The sequence below is a fragment of the Mobula birostris genome, chromosome 10, assembly GCF_030028105.1.
Source record: "Mobula birostris isolate sMobBir1 chromosome 10, sMobBir1.hap1, whole genome shotgun sequence".
NCBI lineage: Eukaryota > Metazoa > Chordata > Chondrichthyes > Myliobatiformes > Myliobatidae > Mobula > Mobula birostris.
The window spans coordinates 22455981-22483463 of NC_092379.1; the positions used below are offsets into that span (position 1 = coordinate 22455981).

At 49.4% G+C, this 27483-nt stretch overlaps 1 protein-coding gene and 1 long non-coding RNA gene across 3 annotated transcripts in view; one reads left to right on the forward strand and one right to left on the reverse strand.

The window, feature by feature from the left end:
- fen1 (flap structure-specific endonuclease 1) overlaps nt 1-10210 on the forward strand; it is a 33618-nt gene extending 23408 nt beyond the window's left edge. Inside the window, exons 7-11 of the mRNA XM_072270046.1 lie at nt 2195-2261; nt 2801-2932; nt 8942-9093; nt 9291-9408; nt 9825-10210. Coding sequence (XP_072126147.1) covers nt 2195-2261; nt 2801-2932; nt 8942-9093; nt 9291-9408; nt 9825-9893 — 538 coding nt within the window. The 3' untranslated portion in view covers nt 9894-10210. The remainder of the gene's footprint in view (nt 1-2194; nt 2262-2800; nt 2933-8941; nt 9094-9290; nt 9409-9824) is intronic.
- Nucleotides 1-27225, reverse strand: part of LOC140203917 (uncharacterized) — a 156420-nt gene extending 129195 nt beyond the window's left edge. For both annotated transcript variants that reach the window (XR_011887420.1, XR_011887421.1), the window contains exon 1: nt 26543-27225. This is a non-coding gene — a long non-coding RNA (uncharacterized lncRNA). The remainder of the gene's footprint in view (nt 1-26542) is intronic.
- Nucleotides 27226-27483: the final 258 nt, after the last annotated feature.

The window sequence follows — 27483 nt, forward strand, 5'->3', positions numbered from 1 at the left end:
ACAGTGAGGCTCCCTCTACACTGTCCCATCAAGTACTACTGAGGTCAGACACTGTGAGGCTTCCTCTGCACCGTTCCATCACACACAGAGTTAGATACCGTGGGACTCCCTCTACACGGTCCCATCACAAACTACCGGGGTCAAACACCTTAAGGCTCTCTGTACACAGTCCCATCACACATTTTCCGGATCAGAGACTGCAAGGCTCCCTCTATACCGTCCCGTCACTCAGTTCCAGAGTCAGGCACAGTGAGGCTCCCTCCACATCATTCCATCTCACACAACAACCGGGGTCAGACACAATGAGACATGCTGTACACCATCCCATCACTCACCACTGGGGTCAACACATTGAGGCTCTCTCTGCACCATCCCACCGCACACTACAGGGGTCAGACATAGTGTGGCACTCTCTACACCGTCCCATCATACACATCCAGAGTCCGACACAGTCTGACTCCCTCTACACCATCCTTTCATGCTACCGGAGTCAGACATGATGAGACTCCCTCTCCACCGTCCCATCACACACTACCGGGGTGAGACACAGTGAGTCTCCTTCTATACCAGGGGTGGCCAACTTTTTACATTCCATGCATCAATTTTTTCACACACGAGTTCAGATGCGATTTTTTTTCACGCACGAGTTTTATATTAACATATTTTTACAAGAATTGAATGGGGGTACAAGAGTTGTATGGCGCATCTGAACTCGAGCGTGAAAAAATTGACGCATGGAATGTAAAAGGTTGGCCACCCCTGTTCTATACTGTCCCATCACACTGTGCCGGAAGCAGGGGATAGGTACAGGGAGGCTTCCTAAACACTGTCCCTTCGCACACTACTGGGGTCAGAACATGAGGGTCACTCTACATCTTTCTGTCACCTAGTTCCTGAGTCAGACATAGTGAGGATACCTCTACACTATCCCATCACACACTTTCAGGGTCAGTACAGTGAGGCTCCCTCTACACTGTCCCACCACAGATGACTAGCGTCAGACACAGTGAGACACCCTAATACCGGGGTGAGACACAGTGAAGCTCCCTCCAGAATGGCCCATCAGGCATGACTGGGGTTAAACACAGTGAGGCTCCCGCTACGCTGACACTTCCAGGGGAGACACAGTGAAATACTCTCCACACTGTCCCATCACACACTACCGGAGTCAGTCACAGTGAGGCTCCCTCTGCACCGTCCTGAAACGCACTACCAGGCTCAGTCACAGTGAGGCTCCCTCAATATTGTCCCATCCACACTACTGGGTTGAGACACATTGAGGCTCCATCTAGACCTACTCATTGCACATGACCTGGGTCAGATACAGTGCTGCTCCCTCTACACCATTCCATCTCGCACTACTGGGGTCAGACCCATAGAGGTTCCCTCTGCACCATCACATCACACACTAACAGAATCAGACACAAGTGAGGCTGCCTCTACACAATCCCATCTCAGACCACCGGGGCAGACACCTTGAGGTTCTCTGTACACCGTCCCATCACAGACTCCCCAGATCAGAGGCAATGAGGCTCCCTCTACACGGTCCCATCACACACTACTGGGTTCAGACACTGAGGCTCCCTCTAGACCGTCCCATCTCAAACTACCGGGGTCAGACACCTTGAGGTTCTCTGTGCACCATCCCATCACAGACTCCCCAGAGGTGATGAGGCTGCCTCTACACTGTCCCATCACACACTACTGGGTTCAGACACTTTGAGGTTCTCTTTGCACCATTCCATCACACACTTCTCAGGTCAGAGACAGTGAGGCTCCCTCTACACCGTACCATCATATACTACCAGGGTCAGTCACAGTGGGGCTCCCTCTGAACTGTCCCACCACACACTGACAAAGTCAGACACCGTGAGGCTCCCTCTACACCATCCCATCAGACTATTGGGGTCAGACATGGTGAGGCTTGTCTACACCGTCCCATCACAGACTACCTGGGTCAGACACAGTGAGGCTCCCGATATGGCGTCCCATCATAAACTACTAGTGTCGGGCACGAGGCTCTCTACACACTGTTCCGTCACACACTACCGGTGTCAGGCACAGTTAGATCCCTCTACACCTTCACATCATAAACTACACGGTGACTCTCCCTCCACACCTTCCTGCCCATCCCTCTTCCCCTCCCTCCTTGCCTCATTTGCACTTCTCATACTGTCCCTCCATGCCTTAACAGGAAGCTGCCCATCCAGGAGTTCCACCTGAACAAGGTGCTGCAGGAGGCAGGGCTGACACAAGAGCAGGTGAGTGGGAGGGTGTGGGGATGTGGGGAAGCAGGGGATAGGTACAGGGAGGAGCGGGGCTATCGATGCGTGACTGAGGGGGGTGGCAGAGGGAAGGGGTGGTGGGGTGGGGTGGGGCAGTGGAGAGTGATTTGGACATGGATACAGTCTGATCTGATGGGGAAGGGAGAGGTACAGGAAGTTGGGGTCAAGCGGGAATGCATAATGTGTTGCGGAGACATTGGAGAGAGAATGGTTGGACATAGACAGAAGGGGGGTAGGGTGTGTTCAAGGAAGAGCAAGGCAGGGGTGAGGTCTAGGTCCAGAAGAGGTTGGGGAAGAGGGAGGCTTGAGTGCGAATGAGGTGGGTGGCCGAGAGGGTTGTGGAGATGGGTGATATGGTTGTGGGGGTGGTGCTTTGTGACTGATATTCCTGCTCTGCTCCTTGTCCCTGCCAGTGTTGGGTGGGTGGGTGGTTCTGGGAGAACTGCAGTACCCGGAGTCCACGCCCTCTGACTGTGCCCCCCCTCTCTTTTTTCCCTCCCAACCCGGCGCCACAGTTCGTCGACCTCTGCATACTCTTGGGCAGTGATTACTGTGAGAGCATCCGCGGGATCGGACCCAAACGAGCCATCGACCTGATCCGCCAGCACAAGAGCATCGAGGAGATTGTCAAGCACATAGACACGAGTGTGAGTGGAGGGTGGGGGAAGAGTGCCCCTGGTCAGCAGGACCCCCGAGGACAGCTCCACACACGGGATCCCTGGTGCAGCTTCCCCTCTTTCAATGCATACAGTCCGGGATCCCCGTCTGGAATGTGGAGCATAAAACAGTACAGGCCCTTCAGCCCACTATGTTCTGCCAGCAGGTTAATCGACTTCCACATCAAAGTACATGTATTGTCAAACCTTGAGGTTTGTCTCCTTACAGGCAGCCACAGAACAAAAACCCGTAAAAAGAAACTGACGAAAGCCTGATGTGCAGAGAGAGATAGAGATTTTTTAAAAACAAGTTGCGCAAACAATGAAAATAAGCAAATAGCATTTAGAACGAAAGGGAGTCCTCAGACACAAAGCCTGGAACAAGCCGACAGCCTCAGCCGCAGTTCAGCACACAGCAATGTATAGATTGTGGAGCCCGCAGACGTGAAGCCCAGAGCAGCCGGGACAAGCCCACAGCCTCGGCCTCGTTCAGCAAAGATCAGTCTAACCCTTGCCTCCCACATAGGCTTTGATTTTTCTTCAATCCATGTGCCTATCTCTCTTAAATGTCCCTAATGTATCTGCCTCTACCATTACCCCAGGCAGTGCATTCCTCACACCCACCACTCTGTTTTTTCAATTAAAACTACCTCTGACATCTCCCCTCTATACTTTCCTCCAATTACCTTAAACGTCCTTTCGTATTAGCCATTTTCACCCTGGGAAATGGTTGCTGGCTATCCACTCTACCTATATCATCTTGTACACCGCTATCAAGCCAGTTCAAACTTTGCTCAGTCCCTCTCCCTGGTCTACACCCCATGGTGATCCTGCACACCTCTGTCAGACTTGAACAGATGATTGTATGGGCTCTAGACCTCACAATCTACCTCATTCTGATCTTGCGCATTATCATTTACATACATCGCACTTTCTCGGTAGCTTTTACACTTCATTCTGCACTGTTTTATTGTTTAACCTTGTTCGACCTCCCTGCATTGCTTAATGAATTGATCTGTGTGAACAATATGCAAGACAGGCTTTCACTGTATTTTGGAGCATGTGACAGTGATATACCATTACCATCCTGTCCCAGCCCCGTTCCTGATCTGAGGAGAGATACTCCTCCGCATCTCCATTCCCCCCCCCCCCAGCTCTGGGAACCAAATCCTTCAGATATTAGCAGTCCCTTCAGAGGTTCAGTCCCTGGCAGATGGAGTTTAAGCCAGCCAAATGTGAAGGTAGGTTAAATTTAAAGAGACGGTACGCTGTTAAGGGCAATACCCTTAACAGTGTTGATGAGCAGAGGGATCTGGCGGGTCCAAGATCATAGCTCCTGAAAGTGGCTACACACGGTGATAGGGTCGTTAAGAAGGCATATGGTATGCTTGCTTTTATGAGTCGAGGCACTGAGTTCAAAAGTCAGCAAGTTACGTCGTAGCTTTACAAAACTGTAGTTAGGCTGCATCTGGAATATTGAATACGATTCTGGTTGCCTCACTGTAGGAACCATGTTGAGGCTTTGCAGTGGGTGCCGAAGAAGGTTTGCCAGGATGCTGCCAGGATTAGAGGGCATCGGCTATAATGAGGAGGGGCAAACTTGGGTTGCTTTCTATGGAGTCATGGAGACTGAGGGAAGAGCTGATGGAGGTTTATGAGAGGCATAGATAGAGTAGATAAACAACATCTTTTTCCCGTTTGAATTGTCTAATACCAGAGTGCATGCATTTAAGATGCAAGGGGGTGATTTCAAAGGAGATGTGTGTGTGTTTTTTTTACAGCGTAGTGGGTGCCTGGAGTGCTGGTGCAGACAATAATAGAGGTTCTTCAGAAAAGTTTAGATAAACACACGAGTGTGAGGAAAATGGAAGGATGTGGACATTGTGTAGGCAGAGGGGATTAGTTTAGTTGGCCATTTGATTGCAAATTGAATTGGTTCGCCACACCACTGTGGGTCGAAGAGCCTGTTCCTCTGCTGTACTGTAGTCCGTGATTCCCCATACACCCCCTCCCTCCCCCCATGGGAAAAGCAGCCTGTTGATTCCAGGATTTCGGGGGATCCTGGTGGGCTGTAGGTGACTTGGGTGGGGGGGCCGGGCGGCTAGGCAGGAAGCGCTCTGCCTCAAACACCAACCCCAGCAGTGTTTTGCATGCACAGACCACCCTGTCTTTGAAAAAATATCCTCCCTCCCCCCCCATACTTTCCTTCAATAACTTTAAAATGATGCCCCCTCATATTAGCTGTTGCCACCCTGAGAAAATGGCACTAGCTGTCTCCTCTGTCTGTGCATCACATAACCTTATCAAGTCACCTCTCATCCTTTACTCCAAAGAGAAAAGCCCTAGCTCACTCAACCTATCCTCATAAGATATGCTCTGTAATTCAGGCAGCATTCTGGCGAATCTCTGCACTCTCTAAATCTTCCAGTCTTCCCAATAATGAGGCGACCAGAACTGAACACAATATTCCAAGTGCGGTCTAACCGGAGCTTTATAAAGCTGACATTACTTCATGACTCTTGAACTCATTTCCCCGACTAAAGAAGGCCAACACACATATGCCACCTTTCTGAATTACTCAAGTCCATCAGCCCTGTTGGCTCACTGGAGCTGTCTGTCCTGGGTCACTCTTTCAAGTTATCTCAGGTGTAGCCCATCTTGTCCTTCCTCTCCCAGAGATGATGTCTTTGGTGCTTGGTTGGGCATTTCTGTAGCACTGATATTTTGCCCAACCCTCCTCCCCTTGCAGCTGGGCCTGTCCATGGCAGAGATTAGCCCTTAACCACCGTATCAACTTTGTAGGATCTGCGGACATGGACCCCAAGATCCCTCTGTTCCTCCACACTGCTAAGATTCCTGTATTCTTCCTTAAAGTTTGACCTTCCAAAGCGTGTTGTCGTTCCTTTTTGTGCCTTGTGGCCCATCGCGTGGCATTTTTACGATGCCAAGCCGCTAGCCGCTCAACCCAGCACGGATGGAAAGCGTGCAAGGAGCCTACCAGGTTTGAACCCTGGGCCATTCGCCTCAAAGTCCAGTGCTGATGCCACTAGGCCACTGGCTGGTTTCCAAAGTGTATCACTCACACTTTTCCAGGTTGAACTCCATCTGCCTGTTCTCAGCCCAGCTCTGCATCCTATCAATGTCCCATTGCGGCCTACAAGAACCGTCTATGCTATTGGAGTGAAATCAGGAGGAATTAACTGTTCTTGAACCTGGTAGTGCATAACTTCAGCTTTCTCCGGGGAAAACAATCCCAGCCTGTCCAGTCCCTCCCTGTATCTAATGTTCTCTGGCTCAGGCATCATGCCGGTGCTCTCCCAGTACTTCCACATCTTTGCTAAAGTGGAGTGAACAGTACTGGAGCTGCTGTTCTGAGTGGCAAGTCCCTCACAGGAACCTGAAGGGAGGGTGTCGGCAGATGGCCCCCACCCAACAGTTACTTCCTCACCCAGGACTCCAGACAGACTAACTTCCCACTTGCAGCAGGTCACTGGAGTGACAGTGGATGGGGGAGGGAAGAGTTTCCCTGGTGAAGTAACCAGCATGTTGAAGTGGCAATGGCGTGGTGGGGGGTTGTGGTTTGGAGAGGCTTTGTCGTGCAGGGGGGTGGGGGAGGTTCCAGGGGCCTCTTCCCAGCAGGACAATGTGAGGCCATTCATCAAATCAACCACTTGCTTACAAAACCTAGTACAGCACAGGAAGAGGCCCTTCAGCCCGTGATGTCTGTGCCCTACATGATGCCAAATTCAACTAACTCCCTTCTGCCTGGATGTGATCTCTATCCCAAAATTCCCTAGTCATCCATGTGTTGATCTAACAGCCTCTTAAATGCTGCTGTTGTGTCTGTCACCACAGTTCCCAAGATCTACCACTCATATACCTCTGTTACCACCGTTTCAGGGGTCTACCACTCCTGAACCTCTCCTTTAAATTTTTCACATCTAGTCTTTGCATTCCTAACCTGAAATGAAATACTGTTGACCGCATCTGTGCCTCTCATCATCTTGAAACTTGGTAAATACCAAAAGGTCTGATTGAGTGGACATGGATCAGATGTTTCCAGTAGCGGGAGAGTCTAGGATCCTGAGGCCTTCAGAACAGAAGGAGAACCCTTTAGAACAGACGAGGAAGAATTTCTTCAGCCATAAGATGGTGAATCCGTTACCACGGACGGTTGGCCAGGGCAAGACATTGGGTATGTTCGAAGCGGAGGTTGATAGGATCTTGATTAGTAATGGCATCAAAGGTTACAGGGAGAATGGGGCTGAGAAGGAAAATAAATCAACCATGATCGAATGGTGGAGCAGATTCAATGGGCTGAATGGTCTAACTCTGCCCTTGTGTCTTATGGCCTTCAATATGATAATCCTATGCAAACCAATCACATAGCCCTAAGACCTATGAGTCAACACTTCCCTCTGAAACTGGATCCTTGACTTGTCAGGGTCACGGGGAACATTATAAGACATAAGAGCAGAATTAGGCCATTCAGCCCATCAGGTCTGCTCCTCCATTGGAGCATGGTTGGTTAACTTTCCTTCTCAACATTCTCCTGCGTTCTCCCTGCAGCCTGAAGCTCTGCTTCAAATATACCCAGTGGCTTGTTCTCCACAGCTGTCTGTGCAACAGCAGGAGAATGGGGTTTAAAAAAAAAGCACCCATGATTGATGGAGCAGTCTCACTGGGCCAGGTTCTGCTCCTATATCATTTGGTCTTATGAACTCTCCCCTTAGCTTATAACCTGAAATGCCTAGCCTCTGGTTTTAGACATTTTCACTCCAGCAGTAAGATTCTGTCTACTTTGTCTATGCCTCTCATAATAATTTTAAAAAAACGCTGTCAGCTTTTCCCTCAGCCCCCACCAGTCTAGGGAAAACAACTCGGCTTTGCCCAACCTTTCCTTATAGGTTACGCTCAGTAACCCAGGCAGCATCCTGAATAACATCTGCAAACTGTCCACCTCCTTCCTACTGTGGGCTGACCAGAGCTGTGCAATGCTCCACATGCCATTTAACCAGAACATTTATAGAGCTGCAATGTAACTTCCCAACTCTTGAACTCAGTGCCTCGACTCATGAAGACAAGCATACTGTATCCCTTATCAGCTTTACCATTGTGTGTGTCTCTGTGACCTTATGTGAGTTTGCACACACGTGTGTGTTAATGTTAGTGTAAGTTATGAACTTATCAGTCTCCCTCTAGAGAAAGCAACCCAAGTTTGTCTAACCTTTCCTTGTAGCTAATATCCTCTAATCCACATATATATAGGCATCCGTTAGTCTCATGAGGCCATGGATTTGCGCCTCGGAAGGCTTCCAGGGCGCAGGTTGTATGGAAGACCAGCAGTTACCCATGCTGCAAGTCTCTCCTCTCCACGACACCGATATTGTCCAAGGGAAGGGCATTACAGCTTGGCACCGGGGTTGTCGCAGAGCAATGTGTGGTTAAGTGTCTTGCTCAAGGACACACATGCTGCCGCAGCCAAGGCTCAAACTAGTGACCTTCAAGTCACTAGACGAACGCCATAGCCGCTTGGCCACGCGCCAACACTAATCCACATAACACCCTGCTAAACCTCTTTGGCATCCTCTCCAGATCCACCCCACCCCACCCTATCTGTAACAGGGTGACCAGACCTGCACACACCATCTCAGGTGCAGACTCACCAGAATCTTAAATGATTGCACTGTGACTTTGTACTCAATGCCCTGGGTTCAATCCTGCACTGATTCTATTCCATTCTCTCCGCGTTCCCATCGACATATTTCCCGCAGATTCCACCCCCCGCCCACACACTGGAGAACATTTACAGTGGCCTGCTTCCCCACCCACCCACATGCTTTTGGGATGTAGGAGAGGACCGGAGCACCTGGGGGAAACTGATGGGAGTCGATGGAGAATGAGCAAACTCCGCAGCGACAGTGTCGTGCTGGGCAAGGGTGGTGGAGGTGGAGAGGGTCAGATGGGCCCTGGGCTGACTCTGGCCTCCCTGCCCTGCAGAAATACACACTCCCTGAGGACTGGATGTACAAGGAGGCCCGGCAGCTCTTCCTGGAGCCAGAGGTGGTGCAGGCCGAGTCGGTGGAGCTGAAGTGGACGGAACCGGACGAGGAGCAGCTGGTGGCCTTCATGTGTGGGGAGAAACAGTTCAGGTGGGTGGAGAAGTAGTCACAACTGGGGTTATGTGAATATCGTATCCCTCCCCTACTTCCCTCATCTGTCCCTAACCTGGCACACTATTCCCCTGCTGGGTCCCCTCCCTCATCTGTGTGGTAGTGAGTTACGGGGGGGGTTTCCAGTGAGCCACGATGTCTGACTGTCCCACCCCTCTGTTTCTCTGTGCCGTTAGTGAGGATCGAATCAGGAGTGGGGCCAAGAAGCTGCAGAAGAGTCGTCAGGGCAGCACCCAAGGGCGACTGGATGACTTCTTCAAGGTCACCGGGACCCTGACCTCCGGGAAACGCAAGGTGGGTGGCGTTTGAGACAGAGTCCTTCTGTCACTGTGTGTGGGGTGGGGGGAAAGTGGGAATGACAGCTTATGAGAGTCTGACTCATCGAATGTGGGGATGGGGTGACTGAGAGTCTGATTGTAACTGGGTGTGGAGCAGGAGGGTGCAGCGGGAGTCTGACTGACTGGGTGTAGGGGGAAGGGACGATGGTGTAAGGGGGTGGGTTGATGTGGGCAAGAGAGTCTGACTGGGCGGGAACTGTGTGTGACAGGAGAGGGATGGCAGTCCGAGGGAGTTTCACTGTGGGTGATGGGGCTAGGGGGTCCGACTGTAGGTGGGAAGGAGTTACTGGGGCAGGGGAGTTGCTCTGTGAGGATAGGGTTGTGCCCTCACTGTTCTTGGCTCTGACGATTCTATCACTTCCCACCCCCAAGGAGCCGGAGCCCAAAGGATCGGCCAAGAAGAAATCAAAGTCAGCCTCCAGCTGGAAGAGGGGCAAGTGAGCTCAGCTGGGGAGTGTCAGACTGGGGAGATCAGCCCCAGGGGTGGGGCGGCCGTCTGAGGAGCATTTGCCGGATTGTTGGCGGTGTCGCGTCTTCAGCCATCTCAACCCCCCTCCCCACCCCCCCATCCACTCCAGTGATCCTTGCCCAGTTTCTGCTTGTGTGTGCTCCCCCCACCCTGTCCCCACCTCAACATGTCGGTGGGAGGAGGCGTCAGTATCAGCGGAGGCTGGACTGTTCAGGAACAGACTGTTGAACTCTTCATCGTTTTTTTTAAAAATATCATTCATGCTTTAAATAAAATGTCCTGCAAGGATGCCTCTCGGTTTGCTGACTCGCCCTCCCTTCCCTCTAACCTCTCCCCCAACTATCTGATCTTTCTTCTAACAATACATCCTCCCAATTATCAGTCCAGTAAGCCCCAGATCTGCTTCCAGTGTATCATTGTTCTTTTGTAAAGAAAGAGATGGATACTGTCCTCGAAACTCCAGTTGCAGTCCCTACGTTTGAAGGTATGAACATTGATTACTCAAACTTCAGTAACCACTCCTCTCTTTCTCTCCCTCCCCATTTTTTGTTTTCCTCATTCCTGTGACCCTCTTACCCCTTCTCCACTGCCCATCATCTCTGCACCCCTTCCACCTCTACATACTGACCCTCCCCTACTCAAAAATTTCAATTTAAGACTGATTTATACTTGTGCGTCAACTCGACTCCGTACATATGGCGTCCCCGCAAACCCTACACCGTAGCCTGACGCGCAGCTCTCACAAAATGTAACTAACTGTGGTTGGTCCTCTTGGTAGCATCGCATTTCCTCCTACGCTGCAATAGCTTCCCATTGGGCGACTGAAGGGCAGGGAAGGAACTCTGGCTGCAATGCTTTCCATAAAGCTTTACAGACCTCCGAAGTTATGGAGGACGCATTTCGCTTTTATGAAAAAAGACGCTCGCTTTAAACTTGTTCACCCTGAGAAAGACTACCATGACCATGAAGCCTTGCACAGGCAGGTGTGTGCACATGCGCGACGTGCCCGAATTGCAGAGCAACGCAGACACAGCGCGCAAGTGTAAATGCTCACAACGCGCGTAGGCCACTTGCGTAGGTTACAGCGTCGAGTTGACGCACAAGTATAAATCAGCCTTCGCACTGGGATGTGGGACTGGGCCACCTGTGGGAATTGCACGTGGTTAACGTGCAAACTCTGCACACACAGAGCAGCAGCGTTCGGCATTGAACTCAGTTCTGTGAAGCTGAGGCAGCATGCTGTTGACCTTGACCTCATCAATGGAGCTGGTTTATTACTGTCACATGCACTGAGGCGCGTTGAAAAGCTTGTTCTGCGTACTTTTCAAACAGATCAAATCACTCTGCGGTGCATTGAAGGCAAAACTCAGAATACAGAATGAAGTGTAACAGTTACAGAGAAAGTGCAGTGCAGATAGACAATAAGGTGCAAGATCATATCGAGCTAGATTGTAAGGTTAAGAGTCCATCTTATCAGACAAGGAAACTATTCAATAATCTCATGACAATGGTGTAGAAGCCTTTGTATCTTCAGCCTGATGCAGGGTGGGGGGGGGTAGAGAATATTTGGAGTGGGTGGGGTCTTAAGTTGGCTGCTTCACTGAGGCAGCAGCGAGAAGTGTAGACAGAGTCCACAGAGGGAGGGCTGGATGCCATGATGTGCTGAGCTGTGCCCACAACTCTCTGCAGTTTCTTACGGCCGTGGCCAGAGCAGATGCCGTTCCAAGCTATGATGCATCCAGATAGGATGGCTTTTGTGATGCATGGTGAAGGTTGACAGGAAGATGCCAGATTTCTGTATCCTAGGGAATTAGAAGCATTGGTGAGGTTTCTTGGCCCTGGCATCTACATAGTTGTCTCAATCTCAGCACCATTGTAGTAGACCGGAGAGTGTGCACCCTCTACCCCCACCCCCCACTCCCACTCCCACTCCCGAAGTGAATGACCAGCTCTTTTGCTGACATTAAGGAAAAGGTTGTCATGACACTAAACTCTCTATCTCATTGCTGTACACTCGGCTCATCGTTATCTGAGATACAGCCCACTGTCGTGGTTTCATCTGCAAAGAGAAAAATCTTATTTTGATTCCCTGACAAAGGGTCCCAAAGTGTTGACTGCACTCCTATCTGCAGCCCCACTGCCTGACCTGCTGAGTGTTGACTGCGCTTCTTGTTTTTGTCTTGGAATTCCACAGATTCACTGGCTTCTGAATAAGGAATTCCTCTTCATCTCTGTTCTAAAGGGACGTCCTGAGGATGTGGCCTATGGTCCTAGACTCTCCCACTACTGGAAATATCCTCTCCATGTCCACTCTCTGCAGGCCTTTCAGTATTAGGTAGGTTTCAATGATATCCCCTCATTCTTCTAAACTCCAGTGAGTACAGGCTCAGAGCCGTCTAACTCTCTATTGTCAGTGTTTTCATTCCCAGTGTTACGCTCGTAAACATCTGGACCCTCCCCGATGCCGGCACATCCTTTTTTAGATATGGGGCCCAGATGGGCTGAAGGGCCTGTTTCTGTGCTGTGCTATGCTATAGCTAATACTGCCGAAGTGGCCTGACTAATGCTTTATAAAACCTCAGCATGATACCCTTGTTTTAATATTCTCGGCTCTTGAAATGGAAGCTAACTTTGTTTTTGCCTTCCTTACTACTAACTCAACCTGCAAGTTGACCTTGAGGGAATTCTGCACTCTCAAGTCCCTTTGCACTTAATATTTCCGACTTTTCTCCCCATTGAGAAAATAGTCAACCTGTTTATTCCTTCTCCTAAAGTGCAAATCCCTGCTTCCTCAACACTACCTGCCGCTCCGCCTCTCTTTCTATCATCCACAAACTTGGCCAGAAAGCCATCAGTTCCGTCTTCCAGATCGTTCACCTATAATGAGCCTGCAGCTATAGTAGAGGCAGCAGATGCCAGCCCTGATATCCCAGCTCTTTCCATGTGGTGACAAACCGACAGGAGCGCAGTTTCACCACCTAGGACATGGCAGCTTGTCGATCGGTACCTCCGGGCGGAAGTTACAGAACCGGCGGCAGCAAAAAAAAAATAACCCGCATCCACCAAAGATGATTTTTCCCAAGGTGTCTGTCTCGGGCTGTTCGGGCCGCCAGAGGCAAACTCCCCTGCAGCAGGCGGGGATAGCGAAGACAAAGGGACAACGAATGTCTCGATCTAGGCCGGGATTGAGGTTTGGATGCATCCCGGAAGGAGGCAGAAAGCGCTGGGCTCGGACAAACTAGAAGCAAAATCCAGGTTCCTGCGAGGCAGCTGGGACGGAGGAGACATTAGTTCATACTGGAACTGAAAAGGAGAAGTTAGAATGGGGATTGCCCGTAAGAAAGAAGTCTGGATTTGTTTGCGTAAGGACCACTGGGAATGGGAAGTGGTAGAGTTCGATTATGAAACAGATGGCAAGGGAGCGGTACGGGGGTGTTCGGGGATTCGTGGCCTTCAGGTTGAGAAATCACCTTGGTCGGGAGGCGGCTGGGTTGCTGTCGTGACAGGCGCATTCCTGCCCTATCCTCAGCCCCCGGTGGCTGGCCTGAGCCGCCCCAGCTCATGGATGTGAGGAGAAATGAGTCAAATGAATCGGGAACGGGGCTTGAATTCTACTCCGCTGACTGGAATCGGGCTTCCATCTTGCACAAGAGGCTTTAAGATTCAGCTGGGGGGGTGGGGAAGTGTCAGATATTTCTCTTCCTCTCTTTTCGAAATCTGAAACACCCTGGCCAGTGTGTGTGTGTGGAAAATCTCGAGGCTTACTGTGTGTGTGTGTGTGTGTGTGTGTGTGTGTGTGTGTGTGTGTGTGTGTGTGTGTGTGTCTACCGGTCGGCGTCGAAGTACGTGTATGTCACCTTGAGCTTCATTTTCTTGCAGGCATAATAGGTGTGCGGCAGAAGACTAAGTGTGCAAATAAATAAGTAATACTGAGAGCATGGATTGTAGAGTCCTTGAAAGTGAGTTTAGGTGTGGAATCTGTTCACAGTTAAGTGTGTGGGGTTATGCAAGCTGGTGAGACCCAAGGCGCTCTACCTCCCGCCCGAAGGTGGAAGCGAAAAGAGATGGCCTGAATGGTGGATACTGCTTTCCTGGGACAGCACTCCTTGTAAAAGTGCTCAGTGCCGGGGAGGGTTTGGCTGTGATGGGCTGGGCTGTAACCGCCTCTTTCTGTGGACTTCGTTGCGGGGCCATACCAGACCGTGATGCAACCACTGTGCATCTACAGAAGTTCGTCATGCGAATCTACGCAAACTTCTAAAAAAGCGGTGGCGCTGACGTGCTGGTCCCAGAAATACTGGCAGTTGTCTGAAATGGTGACGCCAAGGAATTTGAAGTTGTGTGTGTTCCAATCTGTAAATATTATTTTCGCGGACCTTTGTACTTGATGGCCCAGTACAGTACAAGAAATAAAAGTTACACTAGTTACAATAAAATAGTGCAAAGTATAAACAGCGAGGTAGGGTTCAGGGATTGTTCAGTAATCTGATGACGGAGGGGAAGAAGCTGTTTCTAAAACTTTGAAGGTGAACCTTCAGGCTCCTGTACCTCTTCCCTAATGAGAAGAGGTCATGTCCCCTGTCGTGATGTCTGTTAGTGTGTGCACCTAGCGATGTATGTACTTGTCTCTGAGTATCCTTGTGTGTGTTTTGTACTATCGTGTCGGGACCTGTAACTCGCTTCACCTCGGGATGGGGCGGTAAGATGTGCCTGGAAGCCGCAGGCGGGGTCCTTTGGCCCGAGAAGACAGTGGACTGCTTGCTGGATCCCTCGCCCTCATTCCCAGAAACGCCCTGGGAAGATGTTGGGCCCCTCAGAGTCCAAGAGCACAGAAAAAGGCCCTGCGGCCCTCCCCCTCAGTTTTCCGTTAAAACCCTTACCCCCATCCCCAACTTCAACCCGTGTATCTTCATGTCAGTAACCTTATGAATGAACCCAGCCACCTGACACTGCAGGAGAGTTTGCGAGAAGAATGTGTCTCCTTACTGGCTGAGGGTCATTCGGTCGGTTATGGGGACCCTTCAGTTCAGGCCGAGCGGCCGAAATACCTTCTTCCACCGCCAAGTTGAAGTTCATTGTTTTCACAAACACACACAAGATATAAATGCCATGAAAATTCGCCTTTTTTTTTGCAGCGCAATATTCTACAAGACGAGAGCACAAACTTAAATACGCATCAATTATGCGTAACTTGCAGGTGTTCAAAAATGACCAATAAAATAACAACGATCCCGGTGAAAGACTGAGAGAAAGACAAAAAAAACGCGTCCTAACACTCGGCCCAGACTCTTTACCAGAGCATGTCTCACCGCGTGGAAGTTTGTTGTGCCCAGGACGCCCCCGGGTGGGCGGGACATACGGCAGGTTTGACAGCGAAGGAGTTAATGGGAGCGAGGCGGAGCTGGTCCGGGTTTCTTACTGGGTGCCTGTAACTGATTTAGCTCCTGGCCAGTGAAAGTTTTGGTGGTGGTGGTGGAGGAAAGAGAGCACAGAGCAGGGAACTGCATGTCTGTCTCTCTCCCTCTCCCCTTTTGTCTTCCCCCTTTTCCTTGTTTTACTCTCTCCATCGCCACTCTTTCTTCCGCCTGCTCGCTCTCTCCAACCACCTGTCCCTCCGTCGCACTCTCTTTTCTGTCCAGCTCTCCTCTTTCCATCTCTCCCCTACCCCGTCCCCCGGGAGAGAGCTGAGGCCTGGGGGAAAGGCTAGCAGTGGTGGATTCCCTGGAGAACCCCTCGAGCCGCTTCCAAGTCAAAGGTGATGGGTGAGACTTGCACTCCCAAATCCCTGCCACCTGAAGAAAAGCCTCGTGAAATAGTGGGGGGGGGGGGCTCCTCAAATGGGACTCAATTCGGGGGGAGGGGCGGTCATTAGTAAATTTCCCCCTTTCTGTACCCCTGGTAACGGAGTGGGAGGCTGCGAACCTTATCTCTGCCCCTCAAGGCTAAACGTCTACGAGGCCACCTCTCAGCCTTCTACATTGCAAGGACCTATCCAGTCTCTACTTATAACCCCAACCCTTCGGTCCCAGTAACGTCCCCTGTGAAACCCTTCTGCACCCTGTCCAGCTTAATGACATCCTTCCTACTGTAGGGCGACGAGAACTGCATGCAATACTGTGATCTCAACAACATCCAGCACACTTGTGACATGGCGTTCCAATTCCTGAGTCAGCACCCCAACCATGAAGTGCCTTCTTCACCACCCTCTCTCCCTTTGACACCATTGTGTAGCTACATCCCGCGGTCTCTGTAGCCTTTTGCTCTTCATATACTTGCAGAATCTCTCGGGATTCTCCTGCACCACTTTGCCCATGCCGTCTCATGCCTCTTTAAGCCCTCCTGATTTTCTCCTATGCTAATCAAGCTACTCGGTTGATCCCAGCTGTCTGTTTCCCCTGTGGATCTCAAGTGATCCCAGAATAGCTGTTACGTTGCTATTCTTGTTCTGGATTAATTTCGGATTGGATTGAAATGTAACTCCGCTTGTTAAGAAAAGATATAAAAGAGCGAATGGTCCAACTCTGACATAAGTGGCCGAGTTCATTACTACATTGTGTATACAGTAAAAAGGATAATGCAGTGGCGTGGGTTTGTCTAGTCGGACACCACAGGCATCGGTGCTAACACCAGCTCCTCAACACCTATATTAGCCTCCGAGATTGCAGTTGACATTGGAGGGTAAGTCCTCGAGGAATGTAGATGTCGCGGTGAATTGGACAGGAGAGGGAACGTGCAAATGGGCATTGGCATGAGTGGGGGGATTCTCCACGCTGTTGGAAGATCCTCATCAGAGGGGAGAGGCACAGAGGAGGTGCAGCAGGACCCGGGCGTACTTCTGCGTCGGTCAGTGAGGGAAGAAAGACGTCACGGCGAGGATGGGATGAGTCACAATGAGACTGGTGTGACGTCAGAATAAGAGATGTCACTGTGAGACTGATGATATCACAGTTATGCTTGAGGTGACGTCGCAATGAAGGGGTGATTTCACCAAAAAAAATGACGGTGAGCTCACAATGAGAGCTGGTGACTCCACATTGAGATCGATGACGCCACAACGAGAGGAGTGATGTCACAATGTGGAATGAGGGTCACGCTGGGAGCCGGGTGAGGAAGGAATGATGTTACAGCGAGGCTAGATGAACTGGCAGTCGACAGGCCGCTGCTGTGGGAACCCAATGGGTCAGGATGTGGTGGAGCTGCAGATGCACAGGAAGGGCCAGAGCGGCGACAGTGACTGCCCTAGCGAACCACAGAGCGCGGAGGTAAACACAGTTTCGCCGTCCGCAGCAGAGCTGCGGCTTTGCTGCGGGTCCCTGTGTCTCCCTGCTCCCTGTTTATCACAGCCATCAGCAGGATGACTGCCCCCAGATGGAACCACAGGGTGAGGAGAGGAAGTATTTATAGAGCACGCCAGCAGAATGAGTCACAGGCCGTCCCGAGCACAAAAACAAACACGGCAGCAAAGTTATCATCACGTGCAGTTCACGAGAACGAGGGCCACACGGAGAGAACAACACTCACCAGAGCCACCAGCACGCCATCATCAGAAGCAGATGTATCTGTAGAGTCGGTACCCAGTGTGATGGGATGTGTGCACGTAGTGTGAACACCCCTCAATACCTCGTGTAATAGGGGCTGTAGACTGTAGTGTGGACACTCATCCGTACCAAGTCTGTCAGGGTCTTTAGGCTGCAGCGTACACCCGTCTGTGGGGTATAACGGGGACGGTGGACTGTAACGCGCCGGTATTTGGTGTAGGAGGATGTAGACTACACAGTGAAACCTCTCATTGACCCATTTAACATAAGACCGGAGCGCCTACAAGTAGGAGCATAACTGGACCACTTGGCCCATCGAGTATGCTACACCATTCCATCGTGGCTGATTTGCTATCCCTCTCTACCCCATTCTCCTACCTTTCCCCATAGCTTTTGACGCCCTAAATAACTAAGAAACGTCAACCTCTGCTTTAAGTATACTCAACGACTTAGCCTCCACAGCCATCCGTGGCAACAAATTCCACAGATTCACTATCCTCTGGCGAAAGAAGTTTCTTTTCATCTCTGTTCTACATGGATACTTCGCTATTCCGAGCTGAGCACTCTGATCCGGGGCACCCACCATAGGAACTATCCTCTCCATATTCACTCTGTCCAGGCTTTTCAATATTCATTAGATTTCAAAGAACCATTCCCCGCCCCCCACCATTCTTCTAAACTCTAGCGAGTACAGGCCCAGAGCCATCAAACCTCTTATGTTCACCCTTTCACTCCTAAATCTTTCCTGTGAACCTCACCTGGACCCCCTCCAATCCCAACACATCTTTTCCTAGGTAAGGGGCCTAAAACTGCTCAGTATACCTCAAATGCAGTCTACATAGAACATAGAATAGTACAGTACAGTACAGGCCCTTCGGCCCACAATGTTGTGCCGACCCTCAAACCCTGCCTCCCATATAAGCCCCCACCTTAAATTCCTCCATATACCTGTCCAGTAGTCTCTTAAACTTCACTAATGTATCTGCCTCCACCACTGCCTCAGGCAGTGCATTCCACGCACCAACCACTCTCCGAGTAAAAAACCTTCCTCTAATATCCCCCTTGAACTTCCCACCCTTACCTTAAAGCATCCTCTTGTATTGAGCAGTGGTGCCCTGGGGAAGAGGCGCTGGCTATCCACTCTATCTATTCCTCTTATTATCTTGTACACCTCTATCATGTCTCCTCTCATCCTCCTTCTCTCCAAAGAGTAAAGCCCTAGCTCCCTTAATCTCTGATCATAATGCATACTTTCTAAACCAGACAGCATCTTGGTAAATCTCCTCTGTACCCTTTCCAATGCTTCAACGTCCTTCCTATAGTGAGGTGACCAGAACTGGACACAGTACTCCAAGTGTGGCCTAACCAGAGTTTTATAGAGCTGCATCATTACATCGCGACTCTTAAACTCTATCCCTCAATTTATGAAATCTAACATCCCATAAGCTTTCTTAACTACCCTATCCACCTGTGAGGCAACTTTCAGGGATCTGTGGACATGTACCCCGAGATTCCTCTGCTCCTCCACACTACCAAGTATCCTGCCATTTACTTTGTACTCTGCCTTGGAGTTTATCCTTCCAAAGTGTACCACCTCACACTTCTCCGGGTTGAACTCCATCTGCCACTTCTCAGCCCACTTCTGCATCCTATCGATGTCTCTCTGCAATTTTTGACAATCTTCTACACTATCTACAACACCACCAACCTTTGTGTCGTCTGCAAACTTGCCAACCCACCTTTCTACCTCCACATCCAGGTCGTTAATAAAAATCACAAAAAGTAGAGGTCCCAGAACAGATCCTTGTGGGACACCACTAGTCACAATCCTCCAATCTGAATGTACTCTCTCCACCACCACCCTCTGCCTTCTGCAGGCAAGCCAATTCTGAATCCACCTGGCCAAACTTCCCTGGATCCCATGCCTTCTAACTTTCTGAATAAGCCTACCGTGTGGAACCTTGTCAAATGCCTTACTAAAATCCATATAGATCACATCCACTGCACTACCCTCATCTATATGCCTGGTCACCACCTCAAAGAACTCTATCAGGCTTGTTAGACACGACCTGCCCTTCACAAAGCCATTCTGACTGTCCCTGATCAGACCATGATTCTCTAAATGTCTATAGATCCTATCTCTAAGAATCTTTTCCAACAGCTTTCCCACCACAGACGTAAGGCTCACTGGTGTATAATTACCCGGACTATCCCTCTACCTTTTTTGAACAAGGGAACAACATTTGCCTCCCTCCAATCCTCTGTTACCATTCCCATGGGCAATGAGGACTTAAAGATCCTAGCCAGAGGCTCAGTAATCTCTTCTCTTGCCTCGTGGAGCAGCCTGGGGAATATTCCGTCAGGTCCCGGGGACTCATCTGTCTTAGTGTATTTTAACAACTCCAACACCTCCTCTCCCTTAATATCAACATGCTCCAGAACATCAACCTCACTCATATTGTCCTCACCATCATCAAGTTCCCTCTCATTGGTGAATACCGAAGAGAAGTATTCATTGAGGACCTCGCTCACTTCCACAGCCTCCAGGCACATCTTCCCACCTTTATCTCTAATCGGTCCTATCTTCACTCCTGTCATCCTTTTTTTCTTCACATAATTGAAGAATGCCTTGGGGTTTTCCTTTACCCTACTCGCCAAGGCCTTCTCATGCCCCCTTCTTGCTCTTCTCAGCCCCTTCTTAAGCTCCTTTCTTGCTTCCCTATATTCCTCAATAGACCCATCTGATCCTTGCTTCCTAAACCTCATGTATGCTGCCTTCTTCCACCTGACTAGATTTTCCACCTCACTTGTCACCCATTGTTCCTTCACCCTACCATTCTTTATCTTCCCCACCGGGACAAATTTATCCCTTACATCCTGCAAGAGATCTCTAAACATCGACCACATGTCTGTAGTACATTTCCCTGCAAAAACATCCCAATTCACACCCGCAAGTTCTAGCCTTATAGCCTCATAATTTGCCTTTCTCCAATTAAAAATTTTCCTGTCCTCTCTGATTCTATCCTTTTCCATGATAATGCTAAAGGCCAGGGAGCGGTGGTCACTGTCCCCCAGATGCTTACCCACTGAGAGTTCTGTGACCTGACCCGGTTCATTACCTAGTACTAGATCTAGTATGGCATTCCCCCTGGTCGGCCTGCCCACATAATGTGACAGGAATCCATCCTGGACACACTTAACAAACTCTGCCCCATCTAAACCCTTGGAACTAATCAGGTGCCAATCAATATTAGGGAAGTTAAAGTCACCCATGATAACAACCCTGTTATTTTTGCACCTTTCCAAAATCTGCCTCCCAATCTGCTCCTCTGTATCTCTGCTGCTACCAGGGGGCCTATAGAATACCCCCAGTAGAGTAACTGCTCCCTTCCTGTTCCTGACTTCCACCCATATTGACTCAAAAGAGGATCCTGCTACATTATCCACCCTTTCTGTAGCTGTAATAATGCCACCCCTCCTCCCCTTTTTCCGCCCTCTCTATCCCTTTTAAAGCACTGAAATCCAGGAATATTGAGAATCCATTCCTGCCCTGGTGCCAGCCAAGTCTCTGTAATGGCCACTACATCATAATTCCATGTATGTATCCAAGCTCTCAGTTCATCACCTTTGTTCCTGATGCTTCTTGCATTGAGGTACACACACTTCAGCTCTTCTACCTTTACTGTCTTTACACCGTCTGACCGATGCCTTATGAAGACTTAGCATCATATTTTTGTTTTTATGTTGTGGTCCTCTCAAAATGAATGATAACCTTCCTTACCACTAACATATCCTTGAAGTTAACATTTAAGGAATCCTGCTCATGGATTGCCAAGTCCCTTTGCACCTTGGATTTTTGAATTCCCAGTTAGAAAATAGTGTACACTTTTGTTCCTTCTACCAAAGTGCATTGTCATACACTTGCCTACACTCTATTCTGTCTGCCACTTCCTTATCCATTCTCCTCATTTGTCCAAGTCCTTCTGCAGCCACCCTACTCCCTCAACACCATCTACCCCTCCACCTACTGTACCTTTGTATTATCTACAAACCTGGCCACAAGGTCATCAATTCCATCATCCAAATTGTCAACATTTAACATGAATAGAAGTGGTCCCAATACCAACCCCTGCAGAATATCATTTGTCAACAGCAGCCAACTAGAATAAGCCCCCTTTATTCTGACACTCAGCCTCCTGCCAATCAGTCAATCTTTTATCCATGCTTGTACATTTCCTGTAATACATTGAGCAGTCTCGTGGTCAAAGGCTTTCTGCAAATGCAAGTAAACACGGGTTGAAAGGTTCATTGGTTATCAAAGTATTTCTGCAATATACAACGATGAGATTCTTCTTCTCCATTTAGCCACGAAACAAAGAAAAACCGTGGAACTCAGTTCAATGAGAAACAGCAACCCCCCCCCACACACACACAAAGAATGGCAACATGATCATCAACCCCAAAACCCTCTGCCCATGAACATCAGCACACAAACTCCCTCCCTGCACAGAACATAACAAGAACATTGAACCCAAGCAAAAAACAAGGAGGAAGAACGGGCGAAAATGCAGTTTATAAAAGCCAGAAGACTGAAGAAGTCCATAGTCCATAATCCAAATCCAAAAACACAGAATATCGGTAACACTCTCCAACATCATTAAGAGAGAGAGACACTGATTGAACGCAGAGGCCTAACTCTGCGCACAGTGATAGACCACAAAGGTCTGTACTGCGCTATAGGTTTTTGTATGTTTCTATTTCTTTGTTCCCTATCAGTACCTTTCCCGCGTCATTTTTCAGTGGTCTGGTATCCACTCTCAACCCTCTTTTACTCTTTATATATTTGAAAAAAAAAGTTTTTGCATCCTCTTTTATGTTATTGGCCAGTTTGCCTTCATATTTCATCTTTTCTCTCATTATGGCTTTTTAGTTGCCTTCTGTTGGTTTTTAAAAGCTTCCCAATCCTCTAACTTCTCACTAATTTTGCTATAATATAATCCCTTTTATGCTGTCCATGGCCTTTGTCAGCCATGGTTTCCTCATCCTCCATTTGGCATGCTTCTTCATCTTTGGGATGTTCTACCCAGCCACCTTCCAAATTGCCCCTCAGGAACTGCAGCCATTGTTTTCTGCTGGAATCCCTGCTAGTGTCCTCTTCCAATCAACTTTGGCCAAGTCCTCTCCCTTGCCTCTGCACTTCCCTTTACTCTACTGTAATGCTGATACATCTAACTTTACTTGCCACCATTCAGGGCCCCAAACAGTACTTCCAACTGAGGCAACACTTCACTTGTGAGTCTGTTGGGGTCATCTACTGCATCCGTTGCTCCCGGTGTGGCCTCTTCTACATCGGTGAAACCCAACACAGATTGGGGGACCGCTTTGTCAAGCACCTCCACTCCGTCCACCACAACAGACAGGATCTCCCAGTAGCCACCCACTTCAACTCTGCTTCCCACTCCCATTCAGATATGTCCATGCATGGCTTCCTCTACTGCCATGATGAGGCTAAACTCAGGTTGGAGGAGCAACACCTCATATACCATCTAGGTAGTCTCCAGCCCCTTGGTATGAACATAGAATTCTCCAACTTCTGGTAATTCCCTCCCCCTCCCTTCCACTATCCCTACGTCACTCTGCCCCCTCCCCCAGCTGCCTATCACCTCCTTCATGGTTCCGCCTCCTTCTACTACCCATTGTGTTTTCCCCTATTCTTTCTTCACCTTTCCTGCCTATCCCCTCCCCCACCCCTTTATCTTTCCCCTTACTGGTTCTTCACCTGGAACCTACCAGCCTTCTCCTTCCCACCCTTCCCCCACCTTCTTTATAGGGCCTCTGCCCCTTCCCCCTACAGTCCTGACGAAGGGTTCCGGCCCGAAATGTCGACTGATCTTTTCCACAGATGCTGCCCGACCTGCTGAGTTCTTCCAGCGTGTTGTGAGTGTGACTTTATCTTCTCTCTCTCAAACTGCACAGCAAATTCATTCATATTATGATCACTGCCTCCCAAAGGTTTCCTTACCTTAAACTCCCTTATCAAATCTGGTTAATTACACAACAACCCATCCAGAATTGCCTTTCCCCTAGTAGTCTCAAGCGCAAGCTGCTCTAAAAAGCCATCCTGTGGGCATTCAACAAATTCCTTCCCTTGGGATCCAGCACCAACCTAATTCTCCCAATCTACCTGCATATTGAAATTGCCAATGACTGCTGTAACATTGCCTTTATAGTATGCCTTTTCTATTTTCTTTTAAATTGAATCCCACATCCTGTCTACTGTCTGGAGTCCTGTATATAATTCACATCGTTGTCTTTTTAGCCTTGCATTTTCTTGACTCTACCCACAAGAATTCTACATCTTCTGATCCTATGACATCTCTTTCTAAGAAATGATTTCATTTTTTACCAAAAGAGCTTCTCCACCCCTCTGACTACTAGCCTGTCCTTTTGATAAAAAAGTGTATCCTTCAATGTTAAGCTCCCAGCTATGATCTTTCTTCGGCCACAACTCTGCAGATTTCTAACTGTGCTACAAGATCATCTACCTTATTCCGTATATTATGTGCATTCAAATGTAACACCTTCCATTCTGTATTCATCATGCTTTTCAGTTCCCCATGTTGCACTTCACCTCATCCCACTGACTGCAACTTTGCCCTATCATCTGCTTGTCCTTCCTCTGTCTCACTACACACTGCATTGATTTGTATACCAACTGCCCCCATTGTCAGCCCTATCACTCCAGGTCCTATCCACCTGCCACAAACAGGGTGTGTAGACACTAGTGTGAACACCCATCAGTGCCCAATGTAACAGAGTTTGAAGATGTGATATAACAGGGTCTGTATACTATGGTATGAACTGATAGTACCCAGTGTAACAGTGTGTTCTGTATAGTATGCGCATTCAAATTAACACCTTCAGTCCTGTATTCATCACCTTTTGTGCAAGCACACGCCAGTACTTGGTGTAACAGAATATGTAGATTGTAGAGTGAACACCCGTCAGAGCTTGTAACAGAGTGTATGGACTGTTGTGTAAATACCCACCAGTACACAAAGTAACAGGGTGTGCAGACTATAGTGTGAATACTTGTCGTTAGCACAGTGTAACAGGGTCTGTAGACAGTAGTGAACATGTCAGTAACACAGTGTAACAGGCTGTGTAGACTGTAGTGTGAATACCTGTCAGTGAAACTATCAGGGTGAACACCCGTCACTACCCCAGGGTTACAGGATCTGTAGAGTGAACACCTGTCAGTGTAACAGGGTCAGTAGGCTGTAATGTGAACACCCGTCTCTACCCCAGGGTAACATGGTGTGTAGACTGTAGTGTGAATACCCGTCAATATCCGATGTAACAGGGTCTGTAAACTGTAGCATGAACTCCCGTTAATACTCAGTATCACATAGTATGTAGACTACAGTGTGAACACTCATCAATAGTCAATGTAACAGGGTCTGTAAACTGTTCTTCCTCTCCTTCCCCCTCCCTCAGCCTGTGCTGTTTCCTGCTGTCTCTGTGCTGGCTGGCTCTCTCTGCTGTGTAATCCGATGCTGCCAGATTGTGTCACTGGAGCTGTTTGCCAGATGTGTCTGGCTCCCCCCCACCCCGGCCTGGCTCCTGGAGTGACTTCAGCTTCTGGAGCGGTTGTGGGGAGGTCCTCTGGAACTGGTGCCGAACTTCTCTCAGCCAAGCAGGAGGGAGGTCTTTTTTAACTCCCCACACCCCGCGCTCACTCCCCCTTTCCCCACCTCCTCCTTCACACGTGGCTGCAGACAGGAGCAGTGAAGGTGTCCTATTTGCAAGACTGAGACAGAGAATGTGGGCCAAATCCTCCCCCCATCCCCCCTCACACCAGGAACAACCCACTTCTCCTCTCCCGTCCTGGAACTGAAACAAACGGTGCATGTAATGTGGAAAGGCAACTCCCTCCGTTGCTTACCCATGTGCCTATTCCCACTATTACAGATCGCCAATGTTTGTCCTGCCACTCTCCCAACAGATCAAAGGAAATGGGCTCCCACATTCTCCCTATCCCATTGGGATCACAGTTCCAATCTCCCTCTCCCACTGAGAGAACAGTTATAATCTCCCTGTTACACCGTCTCCCTATCCCACCAGGAGAAAGGTCCATCTCCCACCCCCCATCCTCACCCCATTCTACAGAGGATGTATCGAGAGCATCCTGAGCAGCTGCATCACTGCCTGGTTCTGGAATTTCACCTTCTTGGATCACAAGACCCTGCAGCGGATAGTGAGGTCAGCTGAGAAGATCAACGGGCTCTCCCTTTCCGCCATTACAGATATTTACACCACGCGCTGCATCCGTAAAGCTAATAGTATTGTGAAGGACCCCACGCACCCCTCATACAAACTCTTCTCCCTTCTACAATCTGGCAAAAGGCACCAAACAGTTTCTTCCCCCAAGCCATCAGACTCCTCAATACTCAGAGTCTAGACTGACATCTACATCATTTATTACTATATTGTAATTTGTCTTCTACTGTGCTTATTGTCTTGTTTATTAATTATTGTACTGCCCTGCACTGTTTTGTGCACTTTATGTAGTCCTGTGCAGGTCTGTAGTCTAGTGCAGTTTTTATGTTGTCTAGTGTAGTTTTGTGTTGTATTCATGTAGCACCATGGTCCTGGAGGAACATTGTTTCAGTTTTACTGTGTACTGTACCAGCAGCTTATGTTCGAAATAACAATAAACTTGACTTGACTTGAGAATGGTTCTGGTCTCGCTATCCCATTGGGAACACAGTTCCAGTCTCCTTATCCCACCAGGAGCACAGTTCCAGTCTCCCTATCACACTGGGTGAACAATTCTAGTCTTCCTATCTCCCACAGGGAGTGCAGTTCTGTTCTCCGTATCCCCGTATCTCTCCTCACTACCGCACCCCCCCCCCCACCCCGGAGAACAGTTCCCTGGAGGGTAGCTGTCTGTATCCTACTGAGAGCACAGTTCCTGTCTCCATAATCCACTGGGATCATGGTTCCAGTCTCCCTCTCCTACCAGGAGCATCATGCACAGTTCTGGTTTCCTGACTGTAGAATCTCTTGGAGAGGTCTCATACCTTGCTCTCTGCACTTCCCAGGATCTGACACGTTTCAATTGTCCCTCTCAGTCACGTGAACTTCAGTGGACACAAACAGCTTGCAGTGGACTGACATCCTTCCTGATCCAAGATGATGGACATTGTCCATGGAACTGCAGGGAAACCCTTACCAATGTCGTCTACAAGCACAATCAGGAAGAAGGCAGGCTACTGGCTTCATAAGAGTTTGAGGAGATCTGGGCAGAATAAAATTGACTCTGATTCTGATTTGCTGCTGAGGATTCAGTACTGCTTGCATTAGACAACTTGTTTACTTCCCTGATACTTGCTGGAGCAGAACACTTGTCTTTTTCGGAGAAATGTTCTGGGTCAGACCGATCCCCTGCAATCTCTTGCTGACTCCTGTACTCCTTCCAGATGCGGTCAGGAGGGGGGACTTCGAGCTGCAGCAGGAGAAGGAAGTGGTCCGTGGAGAGGGGGAAGAGGGAGAGAGGAGAGGATAGAGTGGGGAGGGGGCAACAGAGGAGGAGTGGGAGAGGGAGGGAGGGGGTTAGGGGAGTCAGAGAGGGTAGAAGGGACAGAGGGAAAGGGAGGAGGCAGAGGGGCTGTCAGAGAGAGGGTGGAGAATGGGGAAGGGGCAGAAAGAGGGGAAGAGGGTGGGGAAAAGTAGGAGAGTGGGAGAGGTGGGGGCCAGAGAAGGGAGCAAAGGGGGAGGGGAGGGAGGAGAGAAGACAGAGGAAGGGATGAGGAGGGGGACGGAGAGGAGAGGGAGAGGGAAAAAAAGAAAGATGGAGGTAGGGAGTGAGTGAGTTGGATAGGGAGGTAGAAGGAGAGGGAGGGAGAAGGAAAGAGGGAAGCAGAAACGAGAGGGTAAAGAGTAAGAGGGAATGGGAGTGAGAGAGAAGGAGGGGATGAAAGAAGAGAGGGGGAGGTCGAAAGGCAGAGAAATGGGAGGGGGA